The sequence below is a fragment of the Anoplolepis gracilipes genome, chromosome 7 (assembly GCF_047496725.1).
Source record: "Anoplolepis gracilipes chromosome 7, ASM4749672v1, whole genome shotgun sequence".
NCBI classification, from domain to species: domain Eukaryota; kingdom Metazoa; phylum Arthropoda; class Insecta; order Hymenoptera; family Formicidae; genus Anoplolepis; species Anoplolepis gracilipes.
In genome coordinates, this window is record NC_132976.1 from 6,068,561 (window position 1) to 6,090,619 (window position 22,059).

General features: G+C 32.8%; 1 protein-coding gene across 13 annotated transcripts in view; it reads left to right on the plus strand.

Moving 5' to 3' along the window:
- Nucleotides 1-22,059, plus strand: part of Ndae1 (Na[+]-driven anion exchanger 1) — a 54,428-nt gene that overhangs the window by 26,752 nt on the left and 5,617 nt on the right. For 4 of the 13 annotated variants that reach the window (XM_072896735.1, XM_072896737.1, XM_072896733.1 and 1 more), the window contains 19 exons: nucleotides 652-717; nucleotides 2,805-2,943; nucleotides 3,278-3,497; nucleotides 3,881-4,004; nucleotides 4,783-4,959; nucleotides 8,279-8,383; nucleotides 10,399-10,502; nucleotides 11,005-11,190; nucleotides 12,722-12,928; nucleotides 13,148-13,560; nucleotides 13,757-13,922; nucleotides 14,459-14,617; nucleotides 15,086-15,235; nucleotides 15,598-15,873; nucleotides 16,056-16,445; nucleotides 16,598-16,705; nucleotides 16,926-17,060; nucleotides 20,830-21,011; nucleotides 21,664-21,778. In XM_072896735.1, the coding sequence (XP_072752836.1) occupies nucleotides 652-717; nucleotides 2,805-2,943; nucleotides 3,278-3,497; nucleotides 3,881-4,004; nucleotides 4,783-4,959; nucleotides 8,279-8,383; nucleotides 10,399-10,502; nucleotides 11,005-11,190; nucleotides 12,722-12,928; nucleotides 13,148-13,560; nucleotides 13,757-13,922; nucleotides 14,459-14,617; nucleotides 15,086-15,235; nucleotides 15,598-15,873; nucleotides 16,056-16,445; nucleotides 16,598-16,705; nucleotides 16,926-17,060; nucleotides 20,830-21,011; nucleotides 21,664-21,778 (3,422 nt within the window). Of the gene's footprint in view, nucleotides 1-651; nucleotides 718-2,804; nucleotides 2,944-3,277; nucleotides 3,498-3,880; nucleotides 4,005-4,782; nucleotides 4,960-5,717; nucleotides 5,781-8,278; nucleotides 8,384-10,398; nucleotides 10,503-11,004; nucleotides 11,191-12,721; nucleotides 12,929-13,147; nucleotides 13,561-13,756; nucleotides 13,923-14,458; nucleotides 14,618-15,085; nucleotides 15,236-15,597; nucleotides 15,874-16,055; nucleotides 16,446-16,597; nucleotides 16,706-16,925; nucleotides 17,061-20,829; nucleotides 21,012-21,663; nucleotides 21,908-22,059 lie in introns of all 13 variants that reach the window. The other 9 variants (XM_072896743.1, XR_012047118.1, XM_072896734.1 and 6 more) reach the window with 9 other exon arrangements.

The following is a 22,059-nucleotide window of genomic DNA, read 5'->3' on the forward strand; positions in this document are numbered from 1 at the left end:
AACGTGTTATCATTCTTATATTATCTCCCTTTTTACTTTACTGTATTAATTTCTATATCTGCAGCTTGAATATCAAGTAATATTAAGATAAAATAATTATTATGACAAAAAAAATTTGAATTTCTTTGATTTAGATACATATATTTACTTTTGATATATTTTGTTGACTTGGAAATCTATCAATTGTGAATAACCCTTGAAGATAATGTAATCAATACGTTTTCAACCCTTTTACTGTAAACATCCTATCTCGACTTTAGTAAACATTGTGCATGTGCGTCAAGATAAACAAACAAGATATTTCTCGTTATGTACCGTGAATCAATGTTGTAATTCTCATGTTGGAATTTATAATTCTCACTAAATGAAAATATAAATTAAAAACGTTAATTATTATAATTTAAAACGTTAAATTACGCAACAACCCAATGTCACATTGAACCGAGGAAAATAGCAAATTTTTTTAAGAAAGACAAAAAAATGTAAGTTTTTCGTAAAAGATTAAGGGACGTATATACATATATAATTATTTTTCATTTTAATTTTTTCATGCTGTGTATATTAATGACGCGAAAAATATGTGACTTGTCTCTCGAGAATCAGCGTTTTTTTTTTTGTCTGAATGACACGGCAACACCATTAACATTGCAGGACAATTGTTGATGGCGCGCAGGGGTCGTCTCGCTAGCATCTGCGACCCCGCCGGCGAGATGATATGTAAGCTACCCTTATGTATACATACAGAAAGACTCCTTATGTGATGCAAATTAATGCGGAACCGTTCGTGCATCCTACGATGCAACGATTTATTCTCGAATCCTCAAATTCTCGCCGAGGATTTCACGTGCTCGCTGTTTTGTCACGGATTAAACACGAGATTGATCGGCGGGTAACGCTTTTGCCGAGATGGTATCTCGCGCGAAGATAATATTTTTCTTAATAAATTGCGAGTTAAACGCGCGTATAACGTGCTTCGACGAGATGTTAGGTGTTCGCGATAATCACGTTACGTGCGTCGATGTTTTATCGGATACAAATAGCTCTTATATCGCGCAGACATCGCCTCGATTAGTTGTTTTATCGTTATATAAAAGTGATCGTATCACACACCGTTGACATGCCGAGCGCAGTTACGCTTAAATGCCTCCGTTACAGCGCATTCGCGAACTCCGCACATGTCGAATGTAAATTACGTATATACCGCGATATAATGTCTCCCCCCGGTTATATACAGACTGCGTCAGTAATACGATAAATATTTATAGCATTGTGAGATATACGAACGGTATCCCCGAAATTTATCGACGCACTATACACTATATGCATAACTGTAGAGGAGGGTAAAAACGCTATTTCCGCGGTCGCTATACAAACGCGAATAATAAAAATATTATTTTGTACGATAGTAAACGAGTGAACTATAATAAATAAACGTCTTTAGAATTTTACAACGTTACGTGTAAACATTTGTGTATAAAGGGTGAAAGAATTGCTACACAATAAGGCTATGTAATTAAATTGCATTTTCTTGTTTAAACTTAATATTTAAAATTGACTATAATAAAACGATATAAAAAGATTTTTAAAGTAAAAATTGAAAAAATATAAAATATCACACATGTAAAAATATAGTAAATAAACAGCAATTAAATTATAAAATATTTAATCGATTAAGGTGTAAGCCTGTATGTAACAGATTTTCATTAAACGTTGATCGTCAAGTCTTCTTTACATCCACGATAGTTATAAATAAAAAGGAGCAGTCGATTATGGGGTGTGTAGCCTTTTCCCCTCTATCATTTATTTTATATAAGATAGTGTTTTACCCGACTCTAAGCAAATTGCATCACACAATAGGTTACGTAATCGTTCGAAATTGGAAAATTCTTCTTCTTTTTTTTAATCTGCTTTCTATGTGTTCTCTCTGAAAGAATCTTTCTAATGTGCATGCGTCATCTATCATATGGCGTATACATATAGTCGTACATACTTACATTTTTTATACCATTTGTTTGGTCGATCGATCAACGTCGACTTTCTTTTCTACTTTGAAAATGATGCAATCGCACACTTAAGATTAATATTTCAGAAATGTAATTTTTTTTTACGTTACACATCTTCCACTCTGATTAATATATTATTGAATACTTTTATGTTGACGCCCTCTTGCTGAACTTTGTTCCTTCATCTCGTCACTCTATTTTCTCATAACTTTCTGGACACAAAATTTTATCTCGTCACTATTGACATTTGACTGGACGAGATCTACTTTCTTTTTTATATACGCCACGCAATATTTCTTTCTAGATATTACATGCATTCACTAGGATGCGCGGAGAATGAGATGCAATATAAGATGCATGTTCTGGAAATCGATAATTTACTTGCTTGCACATCGCTCTGCACGTAACCAGAAACAGCCATTCTAAACGATTTGCTGTCATCTTTGGTTAACGCGCGAGCTCTGTGAATTGTATCACTGATCAATTTCTATTGTGATAGTGTTATGTAAATAGATAAGGAAATTGAAGCCGAATGTCTACCGTTACAATATTAATATATTACTGTATGTATTCTGCATTTATCAAATTTTTTTTAATCGCATTTTTAGACAAATATTTCGCAAGTAATGTTTTAAACAAGTTTCTCGTCTATCTAATTTATCATACTTATCATCATACTTAACATATACTCTGATAAATGTCTGTCCTCTGTATAAATACTGTACATATATTCTTACATATACTTTCGTCTCTCTGCAATTTTGAAAGCGGTGATTCACGCTTTATCGAATGATTGTTTAGTCACTCCACCAGCTCAGAGAGTACACTTTATCCTCGGCGAGGAAGTCGGCGACGATGCGCACGAATCGCATCCGCTCTTCTCGGAGATGGAGGAGCTAGTCAAGGATGGCGATGAGATGGAATGGAAGGAGACGGCGAGGTAAAGTTCGAATTGCCACTCCATTTCCCATCAATTTAACCCTTTGAAATGTGAAAACATGTTTACGATGTCATATATTAAAATGATCAAGATAATATTTCTCACTTTCATCACGAGGAAATAACATCCAATTTTATCTTTCTCATATGTACAGTAAAATATAATACAATATAAATTAATATAAAATGCAAAATAATTTCAAACTTTTAAATAAGCGATTCAACAAAAATTATTAATAATTCTTTAAACGAGGAAAAAAAAATTTTCTAATTATACATGTTTGAAGTTTAAAAAATTAATTTAAAACACATCGCATATTATATATTATGCACAGATGGATCAAGTTCGAAGAAGATGTCGAGGAAGGTGGCAATAGATGGAGCAAACCTCATGTTGCCACATTATCGCTGCACTCACTCTTCGAGTTGAGAAGCCTCCTTTTAAATGGAACCGTCATGCTCGATATGGAAGCAGCCAGTTTGGAACAGATAGCTGATCTCGTTCTTGATAACATGATTAATAAAGGAGTATTGCCGATTGAGTTGCGAGAAAAGGTAAAATGTCACAAAAGCATGTAAGAAATGTCATATCTATCATCAAAATAGAAAATCTCTTTTTAGATAGATATACATAAGTATACTTGTGATTCCATTTTGCTAGTGATGTAATACATATGTACAAGGGTCATTCATGAAAAATGTATATATCCAGCTGGTAGAAATAGAAGCTAAATTATTCGTTCTGAAAATAGTGATGTGTTATTGGATATCTGTTACCATTATAGAACATTTGTTATCGATTTTCAGAATCAAAAAGTGTGAAGTTCGAGATTCCATATTCAGAATTTTTATTTCCAATTCGAATCAATACTTCAAGATATCAGCCACGTATGAGTCGGTAACCTGATTGATCAGGCAGAATATAAATATCGTTTCAGGTGAAAGAAGCCCTCCTTGTGAGACATCGGCACCAACACGAAAGACGTAAAGACAATAACATGTCGAAGTTACCGATCATACGATCGTTAGCTGAGATAGGACGTAATCATTCCTCCTCGAAAAGTAAGTTTCATATCTCTACCCGGTGTCGATATTTTTTTTTTGTTTTTTTGACAGGTCACCGGATAAAACTAACACATATAATGTACATAATACTTTTAATATCAGGCACGTGGACGCTCAGAAACAGAGATTGTCTCTGTGTAATTAGCACCATCAAACTCCGTTTGCTATTTGTCTATTTATGTTCACTTATAACGTGCTTTCTATTTCTTTTAAATTTATATAATGTTTCATTTTTTATTTTTCTTATAATTATCTGTAATATATTTTGTCTTGTATTTTTTTATTATTATAATTAACCATATTAGTTTTTAAATAAAATTATTATGCTTTCTATCGTAATTTTTATTATCTAAATTGTATTTTGTTATCTAGCCTGTATTTAATTTAATATTTTTTATGATAACTCGTAATGGCCCAATATAATATTTAACAATAAAATTTTAATGATTTCTACATTTGAGATCCAATTAAGTAGTTATATCCCAAAACAACTGTGAAATTAAATTAATTTTTCCAATATATCTAACTTTTGCGGATTATTTTATTGTGAATATCTGATATCGGGTCTTTAAGAGTTTGTGCTTCCCGTTATAATTTAAGCTGATTTAATTTAATTTTATTTAATTTCTAATTCAGATTTTACTTTTATTTTCACCTGCATTTTTTCGTTGAAGACCACCCCGGGTGGCGGTGGCAAAACGAAAGAGTCCGGGTTCACCGGTCCCAGGGCGTGCTAACTTTGCTAAAATACGTACGACACAATCGACATTTTCAGATTGCGACTGTTCATGTGGTATGCATGCCTTGTTGACGTCAGATTTGCAGGAGCGTCGTGATCCGAAGGATGCCTATGTACCCTCAGTCGCCCGCAGTAGCAGCTGCCCAAACTCGAACACGGCGCCGCTGTCGAAAGAGGCGAAAGACCTCAAAGGGCCGTACCTTCTGGTTCCAGGTACAACTTAGGCCAGTCTACCCGCTAAGCAGCCTTGGATTGCGGTGCTTTCGTGGCTTTACTAACCACACCTGACCGGAACAACCCACTAACAATTACAACATGCGTGTTGTATCGACAGCTTCGCAAATTAAATTTAATTACTTTATATTCTTGGTAAAATTAAAATGCGCGGCACAATTTATTCAATTTCGTGATTTTGATAATTTAATAAGTCAAACTAAGTTTTTCTAAGTTTCACTGAAATATGGAGATTTTCGAAAAGAGAACTCCTTTTTAAAAGCTTGATATTTCAATGAGGCTTAAAGATCTAACGATATATCTACATACATGTAAATGTATTTTATTTAATTGCATTAAAAATTTTTCCGTTTAACTATTAATATTTTTTGAATAAAATTTCACAAAATAACAGCTTGTGATAAATTTGGGAGGCAAACGATACGTTTAGCTATAACTTATTGTTAGTATCGTATGATTGTGTATCATAGTGCGTGATGAAAGATCAAGCGAGGATCAATGCAATCTTGATCGTCGTTAGATCCATCATACGTTGAATTTTACAAACCATCATGGTCATTTCCCAACTGCCTGATGTTTCTTGGTGATTGTCTTGTTAAATAATTATCAATGTAAAATATTTGGCATCGTTAAGACTACTCATCGTCTTCATTGTGTCATCCATGCCCTTTGTTCTCCGGAGCTCAAGCCGGTTGAAAATTTGTAACTTACCAGCGTTTCTTTTCTTTTTTTATCAGACGAATTTGGCATACCCCACGTGGTGGGATTCACGACGTGGTTCGCGATGTGTCCGCTAAAAGGTTAGCTTGCCAGGTGCTTTATTCTCGATTCTATACGGATTTGCACAAAAAAATTCTATTTTCTCACTTATATCTTCTGTCTATTTTAAAGTCTCTTCTCTATCGTCTTTAGTGCCACGTAAGTTCGTGATCGGCGAAAACAATTTATTCCGGTCTCTTGTCGATCCTACCTTTTACTATTTTAGCTATCTCGATGGAACTGTGATTGTTTAATGTGTAAAATGCACAAAAATTTCAACTATAAGGACACAATTTTATCTAACGCGATGCGTGATACGGAAATCTCGTAAAAGATAATATATGTCATACGAGAATTCAGAATCCGGTTAAACAATTTGCGGTTGTTTCACAAACATTGATTCAATTTATGATGACAGATACTAATTACTGCTTTTTATAAATGACGTGTCCTTATTGATGAGAGAGCGTAAGATTTAATTATCTGCAGCAGATAGTACGTCTGACGTATCACGGTTGCAACTACTGACCGATTCTGTCTCTCGAATATTAGATATGTCCTGGTTATTCCTGGCACTTACATCGGAAATGAAGTTGATCATAATTACTAATTTCGTGCGACATTGCAACTGATCTAATCTGAGAAGTAAATTGCAATTTTCAAGCATGATCTGTATTCTCACTGCGCATTTAGCATTAAATGCGATTGTCTAATCATTGTTCCCCATTAATATTATATGTTTAATTTGTACAAATAAGCCTCATTAACTGTACGATAAGAACACGGAAAATTTTAACACATTCGCGTAAATTATGGATTTACTTCCGAACGAACGTGACATTATTAGATAACTCATCGTTCGCGGTCTCATTATTCATTGATCAACATGCACGTTTCTTCGTTGACAATGTAGGCCAATTCCGATCACGAGGCATGGATCTTTCGTTGTAATTGTATTAAGTGCACGTAATTCGATGTCAACTCTTTCTACTATATATTTATTATACAATTGTGCATTTATGACTCTCAATGTTATAATCGAATAATTAATATCTTCTCATTATCCCAATTAACTCGTAATTCATTATTTTTCTAACACACAAAAGTAAACATAATTTTTAAAATTTTTTTAAATGTCAACTTTAAAATACATTATATTTTAAAACGAAAAAAAATTAACGTTAAATGTTGCGAATATTTAAAATCATCACCAAATTATATCTTTAGGAATTTCTTTGATAATTAAGGAAACGTTTACATACGTATCTCCCAAATGCAGAATTCCTGAATTTTACGAGCATTTGAATTTTACGGCTGCTGCAAAACGTGCTGACAAATGTATGGAAATGAAGCGACGCTTTAAAACATTCGAAACGCGGTAAAGCTTGCGATGAAATCGTTCGAGAAATTTTCCCGACGTCGTTTAATTTATTGTCGCCATGTTTGTTCTTGACGCGTTTCGCGTGTGCTTTTTATATAAAAATGGAAACAGTTGCATGCACAATTCTCTCTCTCTCCCTCTCTCTCTCTCTCTTTCTCTCCCCCCCTCTCTCTCTCTCTCTCTCTCTCTCTTTCTCTCTCTATACGATGCAATCAATACGCGTATTGTACATATACGAAATATTCCGAAATTAAATTGTTTGTTTCCACGCGACAATTTTTTTTCCAGATCAAATCTCAAGATTGAGATTGAAAACATTAATGCATACAATAAGGCAATTATTTTTAATTTTAATTGTTCAACTATTGCTGTCAACCTATTTGCGCGATGATAAATAAATATATCAAATTGTGTGTGTGTGTGTGTGTGTGTGTGTACATATATATTAAAAAAAAAAATATATATATATACATATATATATACACAGGGTGTCCGAGAATTGGTGAAAAACCTGCTAATGGCAGATTCTTGAGATCATTTGGAGACGATTTTTCCTCAGCGAAAATGTTGAGGCATCAATAATTTCCGAATTATAAACGATTGAAAGAAGGCGTTTTTCGCAAACTAAATTTTTTGAAGTTAAAAAATTATCAAAATTATATTCTTCGGTTAATTTCCTATAGAGTTTACTCTAATAGAATGTTAATTTAAGGCTAATTAATTACAAAGATATATAATGACAAAAATTGGAAACTTGCAAAAAATGACGTCTCTCGATATTTTCGCTGAGAAAAAATCGACTCCAAATGATGTCAAGATTCTGCCATTGAAAGGTTTTTCATCAATTCTGAACACCCTGTATAGATACACACACGATAATTATATATATGTAATTATAATGCAGTACCTAATATATGTATCATCTATTATAAATTATATATATGTATATATATAATTTATAATAAATAATACGTATATTATTATACAAATTATCTCATTTACTATGTCAAAGACACATTGCTATACATTTTAAGGATTCCGAGATCGAAACACTCGCAAATTATTCTAACGGCGGATCATTTTCGATTGTCTACTCTATCGCACCTTCCTTTGTAAATAAAAGACGACCCTGGTGTTGTGTTTCATGCTCATTTTTAGTGGAGGAATCGAACTCCGCTCCGGCAATCGCCGGCGCAACAAGTCATGGCAGTGGAGCAGCGCTGAATGTTGGTAGCCGCTTCCTTACGATACCCGGCAATCCCGGTAAACCGCTTTTCTGTGCTCGCTTTATTACTCACACACTCTCACACACTCTCACACACTCGCGTACCTACATTAATTCGTAGTGAAGTTCCACACGTACACGTAGAAAAACTTGCAGTAGTAATTATCCGCGCTGTTTGTGTGCACGCGACAAATGGGAAACTATCGTGAAATCGAAACAGCCTGTTATTGGAACGCGGAAGGCTTAACGAACTTTGCTTCGCTTGCGACAAATTATCTTCATCCGCGTCGGGGGTATTTACCACAAATAACGATGGCCAATTCGCAAAAACGTACCGGGCGTCATTATCCCTCTTGCCACTTTGTAAACTAATCCGATTTGACGTAAAAATAAAAAGGCTATTTTTCGTGACTTCTTTTTTTTTCATGAAATTAATACTTGCTAATTATGAAATTATTTTGTTATAAATAATTGTTGTAAATACTGAAAGGCTAAGCTAGATTAATTAATTGACAAAGAAAAATAACAAGACAATCATATGTTTTTTAAATTTATTACAAATTACTTTTACGTAAATATATAAATAAATGAACAATATATATATATATTATTTATATTTTTGTACTTAAAAGAATATTAAAAAACAAAAAAAAACTTCAATGAAAACATTTTGACGTTGTGCATTAAAGAACGAAAGGACCAATCAAGAAATGTCTGAGCACATCTTAATAATAAGATTGCTTGCGCAAAACTGTCATGAATATGAAACAGAGTTTGCATCATCTTTTTCTCATGATAAGACTGTCAGAAAAATAATATGATAAATTGTTGCAAACGGATTCTATAATAACTCTTGACATTTGATGCAAAAGTTGAGTACTACTTTAAGAGTTACTACCTCCGTTAAGTTACCTACCGACTTTAATCAAATAAAAAATTTATTGAATGAAGTAAATTGGTCGATTATATTGATTCATGGACTGCCAAGATAGAAGATTAAAATTTGATTATAAATAAATTAATGTAGCTGGTTATTTTTCGTGATTATATAATCGCATAATCAATATCGGTACGATTTAATCTTAAAATCGATTTATATCGTTATAATTAGTGATATCTCTTTCTCAATTATTACTGATTTTAATCAATTGATTTAAATGGCTATTTTGTCATACGTAACAGATTTAATCTCTCACTTGATGAGAATTTGGTTAAGTCGAGATAATGTGCTTCGCAAAATAACGTATTTAATTTACAAAACTCAAAAGTAATATGAAATTGTAATATCGAGTTATTGTGAGTAACATGAAACACTATGTATCGGATCATTCATTATCCGCAATTATGCAGACATAATTAATATTCTTGCATTTGCTGGTTGAAAATCGCCATAATATACATTCTCTCGTTATCCGTTAAAAACATTTTTAATGAATATTTTTATGTTATATTATTAATTTAAAAAAATGCAAGTTTTATTTTATAATTTTATAACGATGTGATTTTGTTAACAATCTCTATCTATTCAAAAAGAAATTTTTATCTCTAGATATTGTTTGAAATAAATGTCGTAAATGGCATATTTAGTTTTATAACTTTAATAATTATCGTTTAATTTAAGAGATCCGTTGTCTTTAAAATTTACATTAATTCTGCAGAAATAAAAGCTTTTGCATTTATAACCGCAATTATAAATAGAGATTAATTTTCTTTTAATTTTCGCTTTCCTTTTTGTTATTTTGCAATCGTACTAATGAATTTCATGAATCTGCGCGTGTAAAATTTTACAAAGAGATAAAGGCACGTTCTCACCCTTTTTAACTCTACGAAAGACTGTCTTAAAGGGGGACGTATTGTTTTAATTGAGAAAACGAAATATATAAAATTCGAGCAACACGAAAATGCAATTTGACTCGGATGTGCGAGGATTAGTGACGCACGGGCGGATAAAAGCCATCATGGTATCCATCGCATGTACTGACTACTGACAATGGGGTTACACCGATTCAATTTGCGTAAAAATGCAGTTGGCAGTAAGCTAGATCTCTTTCAGGCCAAGAACCAGGCAACAACGGTATGGACCGAAGTCCCAGCAGCGTGTCCATCAGTAGGAACCACAGCTCCTCCGCATTGGAGAACGGAGATGCTAATCACAGGGTTTGTAGATATAATATTATTTGGATATTAAATTTCAATTAGATGCAATGTGTATTACTATAAAAGCCTCACAATATAATAAATTAATATATTTAATAATATTTGTTAATATTTATTATATATATACATATTAAATATTATTGTAAATATATTATTAAATATTATATAATAATATTTATGATGTTTAGTTTGAATCATAATTATCAGATAAGTATAGCTTGAGTTATTATAACTAAATTGTGTTATGAAAAGGCTATGTAATATGCAGTTTAACTGCATAAATGTAAATTGTGATTAACATAATCATCTAATTATTTTTCAATTTTTTCTAATAATAATATCGGATAAGAGAGAAATTAGTTTTTAACTTTATTCGCGCAAATCTCTCGTTTTTTTTGACGAAAGGTATTTTATTCGAGTTTTTCCTCTTTAATATTAAGGTCAGCCCTTCGTTAAATAACATGAGCAGAGCTTAACTTGAGAAACTTTATTTTCTCATTAGGGTAATACGCACTTTATGAGAAAGATACCAGCCGGCGCTGAAGCGAGCAACATACTCGTGGGTGAAGTCGATTTCCTCGACAAGACTTTGTCCGCATTCATCCGACTAAGTCAGGCTGGAATAATGGGTGACCTGACAGAAGTTCCTGTTCCGACAAGATTCATCTTCGTTCTCCTGGGACCCATGGTAAGAATCCTATCGAGATTATAAACTATCCGAGCAAAATGAAAAATGAAACATGATGACGATCTACTTCAGGTACTATTTCGTTTAAATTCGTGCTTTAACTGTGTAAGAATCGCTGTGGTAAAACGAGAATTTATCACAAACGGTATCGTATGCGATAGATATTTCGGTTTAATTAAATTGCACACACGTTGCATGTACGAAAATAACACAAAACGTTTAATTAACACTCTGCAATATTCCAGCTTAATTTCCGAGTATCTTGCTATCTTTGATCAAAAATCTCGGAATTATCATAAACCTTTTTCAATTATTTTCAATTATTACAAATTTTTAATTTTAATCAAGAATAAATGTTCAATTATTATAATTTTTTCATATAAAATAAGAAAAAATAAGAAAAATAATAAAATAATTAAAGTTATTATTGCTTTTCCACAATTTCTTTCAAATAGTTAAACGACTTCGAAATGCTATAAATTTCAAAATGTTACGCAATCCCTAGAGAAACGTCACATATATTCAGAAGTTACAGCAGAAGTAACATGCCGGGGGCGAAAATGTTCACAGTGCTTCAAATATCAGAACGTCAGTGTAACATACGTCAACAAGTCGCGCATCGCAAATAAAACGCTTGCAACTGTGATTATATCAAATAAAATTACCGTAATTACATACAAGTGCGGCAGTAATCATTAATAAATTCCTTGACATGTTTCTGAATCGTCAATTATCCGCACGAATCAATATCTACTTGGCTATTACAGTTGATATCAACTGTTCATCACAGATAATCGTGTTCGACCTCGAATGGATGAGGTTTAAAAAAAAGAATACAAGTATAACTAGTCCGAATTTAATCGTCTCTAAACAACTTGTGTGCAAGGTCTTCTCTCTTCGCGTTTACAGGTATATTCGTACATCTATCTGAACGTCAATTTAAGGTTCGCCGAAAAGACCGCTTCTACTAAACTAACACAACACGACAATTAAACCTTCAATTGGCAAATCAGCAGTCATGCATGCTGATTGCGTTTGCTGACTATTATCTCGAGACCTATATGCAAAGTAATTTAGTTTCGGCGCAAATGTAATTTAAACACGATCGCAAGTTAATTATATCTTAACATGCGACTTTATTTTCCATATGTGGTTCTTCACACAATCCCGGACATGTGTTTTCTGTGTATGTTTGCTATTAAATTTAAATGTTTTATTATTTGTTATTGATGTATAAAAAATTAAGTTTATTCTTAAAATAACGTTCCGTAATTGGCGTATTAATGATGTCCAAGATGTAAAGAATAAAATATCGTAAAATATACACATTTATGTGGAAAACGTATTAAAACAAATTAATAATTTAATATTAAAACCAATCAAAAATAAATTAAACAATGTTCGTAAATCTTTTAATATTATTTATATATAATAGATTTAGTTTTTAATTAAATATAACATCGGATAATATGATGAAATATTATAATATTTATAATATTTGCTTATTTCACATTGCATGAATCAATCTCAGGGTGGGATTTCGGGTTTCCATGAGATTGGTCGGGCTATGGCGACCTTGATGTCCGACGAAGTCTTCCACGATGTGGCTTATAAAGCAAAAAACAGAAATCATCTTTTAGCTGGCATCGACGAGTTCCTGGATGCCGTGACGGTGTTACCACCTGGTGAATGGGATCCGGCAATTCGAATAGAACCGCCGGCCGCTATACCGTCGCAGGTGAGAATAATCACAAGCAAGAATAAGACAGGATATATATTTATACAAGTATCATAAAATTTTCTTGCGTAAAATCTTATATAAAATTTTTTTTTATATACATATTTATAGTATCCAGAGAACTGAAGTCGTTTAAATTAATATCGATGGAAACTAATAATTTTACGCATTTAAAAAGTTCATTTCTTCTCAATCACGATTTAATTCGACGTTCGACAGGAAGTCAGGAAAAGACCCAAAGAGGAAAAACCTAAGGAAGACTTCGACGAGGAGGCTGACGAGCAGAAATTGAGGGAAGAGTCAGGTCTTGAGAGATCCGGAAGACTATTCGGCGGACTGATCAATGATGTTAAGAGGAAAGGCCCGTTTTATTTATCCGATTTCAAAGACGCCCTGGCGCTTCAATGCGTGGCATCTTTCATCTTCTTGTACTTTGCTTGCTTGTCGCCGATAATTACCTTCGGTGGACTCCTCGGCGAGGCTACCGGGAAGAACATGGCTGCCATGGAATCGCTGGTTTCCGGTTTTGTTTGCGGCATAGGATATGGATTCTTTTCCGGCCAACCGTTAACTATACTCGGTTCTACTGGTCCAGTTTTGGTTTTCGAGACAATCGTCTACGAATTCTGCAAGTAAGTCTCAACAAAAATAGATATCTAAGATCTCGCTGATAATAGTTTCTTATATTGACGTTTCACGATAAATCAACTTTAAATTTTAGCACGCTCTATATCACAACTTGCCAAAAAAAAAAAAAAAAAAAAAAATATATATATATATATAAAGAATATTAAATATAATCTGATCAGATTGTTATTCTTTTTGTAGAAAGGTCGACTGGAATTACATGTCCTTTCGCTTCTGGATCGGCACATGGACCGCTATGATTTTAATCATTCTAGTGGCTCTTGACGCGAGTGCTTGTGTCTGTTACATCACTCGATTTACAGAGGAGAATTTTGCTACTCTCATCGCCTTCATCTTTATCTACAAGGTAAAAAAAATCTTACACTATTCTTTAACAATATTGTGAATAGGATATTGCATCAATAAGCGTTTCGAAATTTTTATCATCAGAAATAATGGTTAAAGCCATTTAAAAAAACGTGCATTATTTTCAAATATTTATGTTTTGCTTTTAACGATAAAATATTAGCAGCAAATAACTAATTCAGATTTAGAGTGTTTATATTTCATATAAATTACATTTTTTATATAAATTTGTATTTAATATAAATTACAAATTTTGTATAAAATGCCTACGATTTTTTAGATAGATTATTCGAATTTTCCGATACTTTAGCATTAAACTATTATTTAGTGTATAAATTACAAAAGCGAGAAAATGAAAGATAATAATTTATTATCATATTTATTGTACACTAGTCAAAGATTTTTCGTATTAGAATTAGATGTTATGTTAGGTGATAATATTCCGTCATTTGAAAATATAAATCACATTTATATTTATCATTATCTATTTAACTCATTATTAAATCATCATTGTATCATGTATCAATATTACTTTAGGCTATCGAGAATGTGTTGTCGATCGGCAAGAAATATCCTCTGAATACCCATTCGAGCGAAACGTTGGGCTACGATTGCTGGTGCAAACCACCAAATATAAGTATGCCATCCAGTTATGACAACATGAATTGGACGACATTGGATAAGACAGCTTGCGAGGTATTGAAAATAACATGCAATTTATTTTTTATTTAAGTATAATTCGTCTAGTTAATTAGAAGGCAACAAACAATTTCGTTGCATGATAAATTTTTGAATCTGCACGTTGAATGCGCTTTAATTAATTACACACATCAATTATCAAAGTACAACTTTAATTTTAATCTGCCTTTAGCTTTGTATTTTATTATAAAAATTGTAGATCTTTAAATAACTTGTCTGACCTCTCTTTGCAATCGGGAGCGATAAAAAACGTGAAAGAAACATCGAGCACACAAACGTCTCGTTACGTTTAATCACAATGATGAAACGCGCAGGTTTCTTCTTGTATACTTTCTTGAGAAATTACAAGTTTCTGCGAGCAACTAGATTACTAGGCGTTTCTGAATTCGCGAGAAAATACGCTCTTGGCTCTGATCCAATCCTGCGTCTTCTCGTTGGCATCGTGTTCATTATTGCTTCTTTCAGAATTACAATGGTACGATGGTGGGCGACGCCTGCAACGCACCGCATTATGTACCCGATGTGTTCCTCATGTCAATTATTCTATTTATGGGCACGTTCTTATTGTCAGTCGAGCTCAAGGATTTCAAGAACGCTTTATTCTTTCCTTCGAAGGTAGACATAAAATAAAACTTAAAAATTTTAGAAATAATCAACGTATCAGAATATAATAATTTATCTTTCTAAATAAAGAAGATCAAAATTCACTTCATTATTCTTAAATTTAGATTTTTTTTATAGTAATCATTTCGTTATACATTTATTTATGCATGCTTCTTCGTTTTATCGTTGATAATTTCAAAAATAATTACGTTTCTTATTTATATCGAGAGAAAGAGAGAGAGAGAAAGAGAGAGAGAGAGAGAGAGAGAGAGAGAGAGAGAGAGAGAGAGAGAGAGAGAGAGAGAGAGAATTCAATAATTTATTTTCACATCTATCACATATATTTATTTCCTAATATTCTCTTATAATTTCAGGTGAGACAAGTGGTGAGCGACTTCGCAGTAATAATTGCGATATTCTCTATGAGTACATTGGACCATTTCGTGGGCATTCCAACGCCAAAGCTGGAGGTACCAGCGGAGTTCAAACCAACGTTAGAGGACCGAGGATGGATAATATCGCCTTTTCAGCGGAATCCGTTGTGGAGTGCTATTGTTGCATGCCTCCCTGCTTTATTGGGCACTATATTGATCTTCATGGATCAGCAAATCACAGCCGTTATTGTTAATAGAAAAGAGAATAAGTTAAAGGTGAGCGATTATTACATTTTGCTGCAACATTTTCATCCATTCTCGTGCACAAGTACTACGTATAAATATATAAAAAGAGCAAAGTGCAATTTTCTTGCTTAATTAAAATAATGAGGTTTAATTCGATGACGATTTGGTTTATAATAACGATCGATAATTTCGTCGATTTTTTTTTTTAACAGAAAGGATGCGGTTATCATTTGGATCTCTTCATCCTGGCGATTCTTATCGAGATTTGCTCCGTGATGGGACTTCCATGGTTCGTCGCAGCGACGGTTCTCTCCATAAATCACGTAAATTCTTTGAAATTGGAATCTGAGTGCGCCGCGCCAGGTGAAAAGCCGCAGTTTTTAGGCGTCCGCGAGCAAAGGGTTACTCACGTATTGATTTTCTTGATGATCGGATGCTCGGTGTTCCTAACACCGATGCTGAGGAATATACCAATGCCGGTATTGTTCGGTGTCTTCCTGTACATGGGCGTCGCGTCGCTGAAGGGTCTCCAGTTCTTTGATAGAATTCTAATTATGCTGATGCCCGTTAAATATCAACCAGACTATATGTTCCTTCGGCAGGTAAAAATAAATCGACTCCTCAGCTTGTCTGCTTTACATATATTTTTTTTAATAAAATATTTAAAAAATTGAATTTTTTAAATACTTAAGAGTCAGATGTTATTTCCAAGCTGTTGTATTTCCAATATTTTGAAACGAATATATGTCTTTAGGTGCCATTGAAGCGCGTACATATGTTCACTGTGATCCAGCTTGCCTGCCTCGCCTGCTTGTGGATTATAAAATCTTTCAGTTCTACTTCTATCCTATTTCCTTTAATGGTGAGTAATTGGTTTGAAGATCCATCGGTTTGTAATTTTAAAACGTACATTAAAATAATCAGAAACAGTTATTAGAATTAATTTACATTTTAAAAATAAGAAAAGTCTATTATATTGTTGTAAAATGTAGAAATTTTTCAGATAAGTCAATTAGTCTCTCTAGAGTTTATAGAAAATCGTATATTTAAAATGATTACAAGTTTTGTTTTAAATTTTGCAGCTTGTGGTAATGATTGGAATACGTAAATCCCTGGATCTGGCGTTTACGCAACGCGAGTTGAAGATTCTCGACGACGTTATGCCAGAACCGAGCAAGAAACACGCCGAGGAGCTTCGCAAACTGGAAAACGGCGAGGTTAGCACCGCGACACGAATATTAAACGCCATCACTTGTCGCAAATAGCATACGAACAGTGGTCGCGTGGCGAATGCTCGCCCCGTGGTCACTATAACTCTCTCCGATTTTGGGGAATCCGCCCTTTGCAGAAGCAACGACGAGTATACCACGACGTGCGATCGGAACGTCACCTAAACGAATTAGTTTTTCGTCGCCGCGCAGAGACCAGATTCGAGTAAAGACATATATATAAGCTAGGACATAGTTTAATTTGAAGTGCATTATGATGTGCAGAATAATTAAAGCTAGCCAATTCGGGCTTTAATAATTAAAAAGAAATAAAAAACGGGTGGACCAATGTGATATATATATATATATATATATTTCTACAAAAAATGCATACTTTTTACGAATATTGACGCATCGAAATAACTCTTTACTCCTCTCTGGTTGAGAATTTCGCTAAAGACGCTTTATCGCCTGAATACACTAAGACGACGAGAATGGTATCACATAAATATTCTGAAAACGCACACAAGGACTGTTTTTTAGTCCACAATTTTTTTTTTTAAAGCGCGAAAGTATTTGCCATTTTACGGAAATACTCGTCTGTCAAGCATTTTCATGCGGTGAATTTTTCACCCGATATTCTTTCAACGAGTCAAGATTTCGGTCTCAAAAGTCATCCTCTCGTCTTCCATCCAGCACATGTGCCAAACAATCCTTAAATCCAGGTGGCTTACCGACCGACCAGTATTAAAGTAAATGTAATGATAATAATCGTTGTTGAATTTTTGAACACGGTAGACTTTTGAATACCACAGTCTTAAATATTTGTATCGATAGCATTGTTATTGTAGCGAGATTATAGGATAATGTGTTGAGTGCTGATCGTTTCTGCGAGCGCTTCTCGAACACGTTGACGGCTGCCCGAAATTTTATTTTGCGCAACACATTTCGCTCCAGATTACCGATTATTCTTCTATGATGAACACGTTATCAACGTATGATATCTTTCATGAGAATATATATAATATCCTTTAATTGCTAGTTATATTTTTAGGTGATTGAAAAAAAATTGAAATATTTAAAAACTGCAGTTTTTTTATATTTTATTATTACAATACATTACGAAAATGAACCATGTAACACAAGCAGGATATTTCAAACTGTGATGAATGGTGTTTAACAATTAATCACAGTTAAGTTAAGGAAAATTATTATTTCGAAGTAAGCAATATTTTATTGTTTCATACATTCAAATGATTTAAATATAGCGTTTCTTTTTTATGTCATTCTATATTATATTTCAATAATAAAGTAAACCATAAAAAATAAATAAAATTACGTCATCAGTTCAGCATAGAAGAATATATTTACTACGTCATGATTAGAGTTTTTTTTAAATATAATCACAGTTAATCGACTATATATATATTATTAAATATATAGCAGGTTGTCGACCCTCCAAAAGATATCAATGAAGATATTTGTCGAGTAGTGATCGACGCATCACGATCGATATCACGACTCGGTGAAACGAAAGTGTCTCCTGCATTTAATATATTGCCAAGTCGCTGATATCTCTGTGGACCATTCGAGATTCTTGTATCGATGCGATGCGCCGTCGTACATACAATCCACTTATCTTATCATGTAAAAATACATTATTGTTTCGAAACACACGGAACCTTTTTATAATTCCAACATCTCCTAAATAAAATACAATTAATAATTCACATAATTTATTTGTTTGAGATCTTCTTCTCAAGCTTATAATAATGAAATATCAAAAGAGTTTTGATATAATTTGAAAGTTATTATTAATTAATATAACAATATGTAAGAAAATATAAAAAAATATATAATAATATTTACATTACATTTATAATAAGTTAAATTTATCTCTGTATTTTAAAATTGGCCTTATTCTTTTGCTAACTCTGCTTCAATTTTTTAATTTGAATATTCAATTTTATTTTAATAATTTAAATGTAGACCAAATTTAACACGTTTAAAAAATTCTGAATTTTTAAATAATTTTTCATTTTAATAAAAATTAAACCGTAAAAATAATAATTTGCATATTTGCTACGCTCAATTCTATATTATTAAAAGAAGATTCTCTCCAAGATTAAATCTTAATTCTAAAATATTTTTTAATATATGTCAATATCAGAAATAGATGACATATCAATAATAATAAATAATTATAAATAAAAATAAATAATAATAATAATAAAATAAATAATAATAAATAATAAAGTAATAAATAATAAAGAAAAAACAACTTTTTCAACATAAATAGCTGAATTAAAATTTTCGAAATTTTAGATTTTCGATAAAACTTGGATTAAAACTTAATTAATTAATTAATTAAAAAGTTTTACACCATAATTTAACATATTACTAATTCGAAAATTGTATAAGGATAGAAACAAGTAACAACTGATATGAGACTTGATATATAAAATGATGCAACAGGCATGCGTATAATTCAATGTAGTGCGATAAAAAAATATCAGTAAGAAAATAATACCTTTTCTAATTATGTATTATCTTAACGCGAATGATTAAACGAGTCATCGCACTGTATAACAGCCGACAGCTATGCGTTCGTTATTAGCAATGCAATTAAAGACGGATTAACCGAGCGGAAGCACCATGACTCACGGAGGAGAGTGACGATTCAGCGAGAGAAAATGTGAGAGAGCGACCGAAAGAAATCACAAGCCGGACAAACACGGGATATCGGTACGGAAATCGCAAATGAAAAAAACCGCCAGTCGTCGAATCCTCCGCCTGTCATCGGTACGTCACTATAAGTGCACGTCCGTAGTTTGACCGCATAGCGACAATCATATTTATATGTATATTCTTTTATCAACAAGCGAATAAATTTGGCGAATTATCTCTTATGTCCGTTACACGTTGTTCAACAAAGAGAGGCGCTTTTCGCGACGTTGATGATTCTGTGAGCCGATACACATTGCGGTGTTTCGATTGTAATCATGTCAATTACGCGCCGCTAAATCGATCGTAATGGCATGTTACAAATTTTCCGCGGTTCACATGACAATAGCGAGGATTTATTGTAGCTTATGCTCGGCTAAGAATCAAAACAAATTATATACTTTTCTTAATTTTCTTATATTATCAAGAAAAAAATATTGATAGATATTAAATTAACGATATGTGGCGCACGCAGACTTTTTTATTTATTCAATCTGAATAATCTAATATAATTGTAAACGTTAATTAATATTACACACTCTCTTCTAAAAGTATAAGCATCAATGTCGTCGCTATCTCAATTGATATAATGATCGTTAGGCGCGGATAGAATGATAATAGCCTATTGATTATACCCCACCAGTCAAGCAGAACCATTGTTATAACATATACATTTGTACATATCTATTTTAGATAATCACTTTCCCCAAATCACAAAATTGATTTCACCGTCATCATGAGTCTGTCGCACTAATTTTTCAGATTCATTTTTTCTTTTTAGGTTTATCTACACACACAGAGTTATATTCGTGCGAATTTATTTTTATTGTTACACGAGTTCCCCCTTTTGTCATTGATTCCTTGTATACATCTATAATTTATTGTCACATATAATTGACTAGGTCATGAAATATGCTGGCAAGCAACGTATCACGCCTGCTTCCCAGCAATTTAAAGGCAGCGCAAAGTTCGCTTGAATTTATGCATGGCCTCTGGTAGAAACTAATCATATGTCAATTTCGAAACTCACACTATCGTTTAATTTATTTCACAGGATTCGAACGAAACAATGGAATATGGACGACCGGGAAATATTCAAATTTCTTTGGCTAACGGAAACATCATGAAGATTCCTCTGGCAAGTATCAATATCAGCGAAGAGGTGAATAAGACTGGTATCTGGCAACAGGTTAACGAAGGCAACGAAAAGTCAAAGCAATCGAAATCACTGATCAAGTAAGTATCGAATTTCAAATAATTATACATATCCTTACAAAGATTATGTAAAGTAAAACCTAAAAATATAAAAAGTGGAATAAAAATCATTACGCTCTTATTTATATTTATTGTATTATATAAAGATAAAAAGACATAAAAAGAACAAATAAGAATATAAGTACCCTTTTTATGTCTTTTTATTTGTATTTTATCTTTTTTCTAATAATATTTTTTACAATATATTATATTTTATCATTTATATTTTATATTTGTGTATGTTTTATTAATTTTATATTTTTTCAGTTCGGTTCTGAAGTGAATGTAAGGATTTTTCTATGAAAAATCTTTCCCAAGATGTGATGATCTATTAATGATTGATCAAATATCTTAATTATTTACATAAATGCAAACTGCGTTCATAGAAAAATAAGATGTTGCAAAAAGAAGAAGAAGAGAACGATCAGAAACGATTAGACAATTATTTAAATATGATCAAACAAAAATAGATATGAGATATAAATATGACAAAAATAAATCAGAGATATTCTCTATTCTAGTGTTAAAATTTTCTTAACAATAAATATTAAAATTCTGATGTTTCTCGATGAAAGCAAAAGTTAGAAGCCTAACTGTTGTAAATAAACTAATTATATAATTATCTGGCGCACAGTGTGGGAAAACAAAAGAAGCATCCGAAAAAGGACAACGTGTTGTTGGCCGACGAGACAACGAGACTGACGACGATGACCGAAGAGGACGAGGATGACAGTGGGATCTCAATCAAGGTGACACACGTAAATGACTCTAAATTCTAACTACCATCACCATCACCAAAAAACTGAAAATTCATATGGCAAGACACACAGCAAGAGCACCAACACACCGGCATGCAACATACCCCATGCACCGCCGCTGTGAGTAAACTTACAAGCGAGGACGGCATGACAGTCCTCGTCGAGTCGACGTAAAAACGAATTCACGTGGACGACTCGTTGTAGAAAAAAATAGATTTTCATAGACGATGAGAATGTGATGAGAATCATCACAACACTTAGAATTGCGTGCA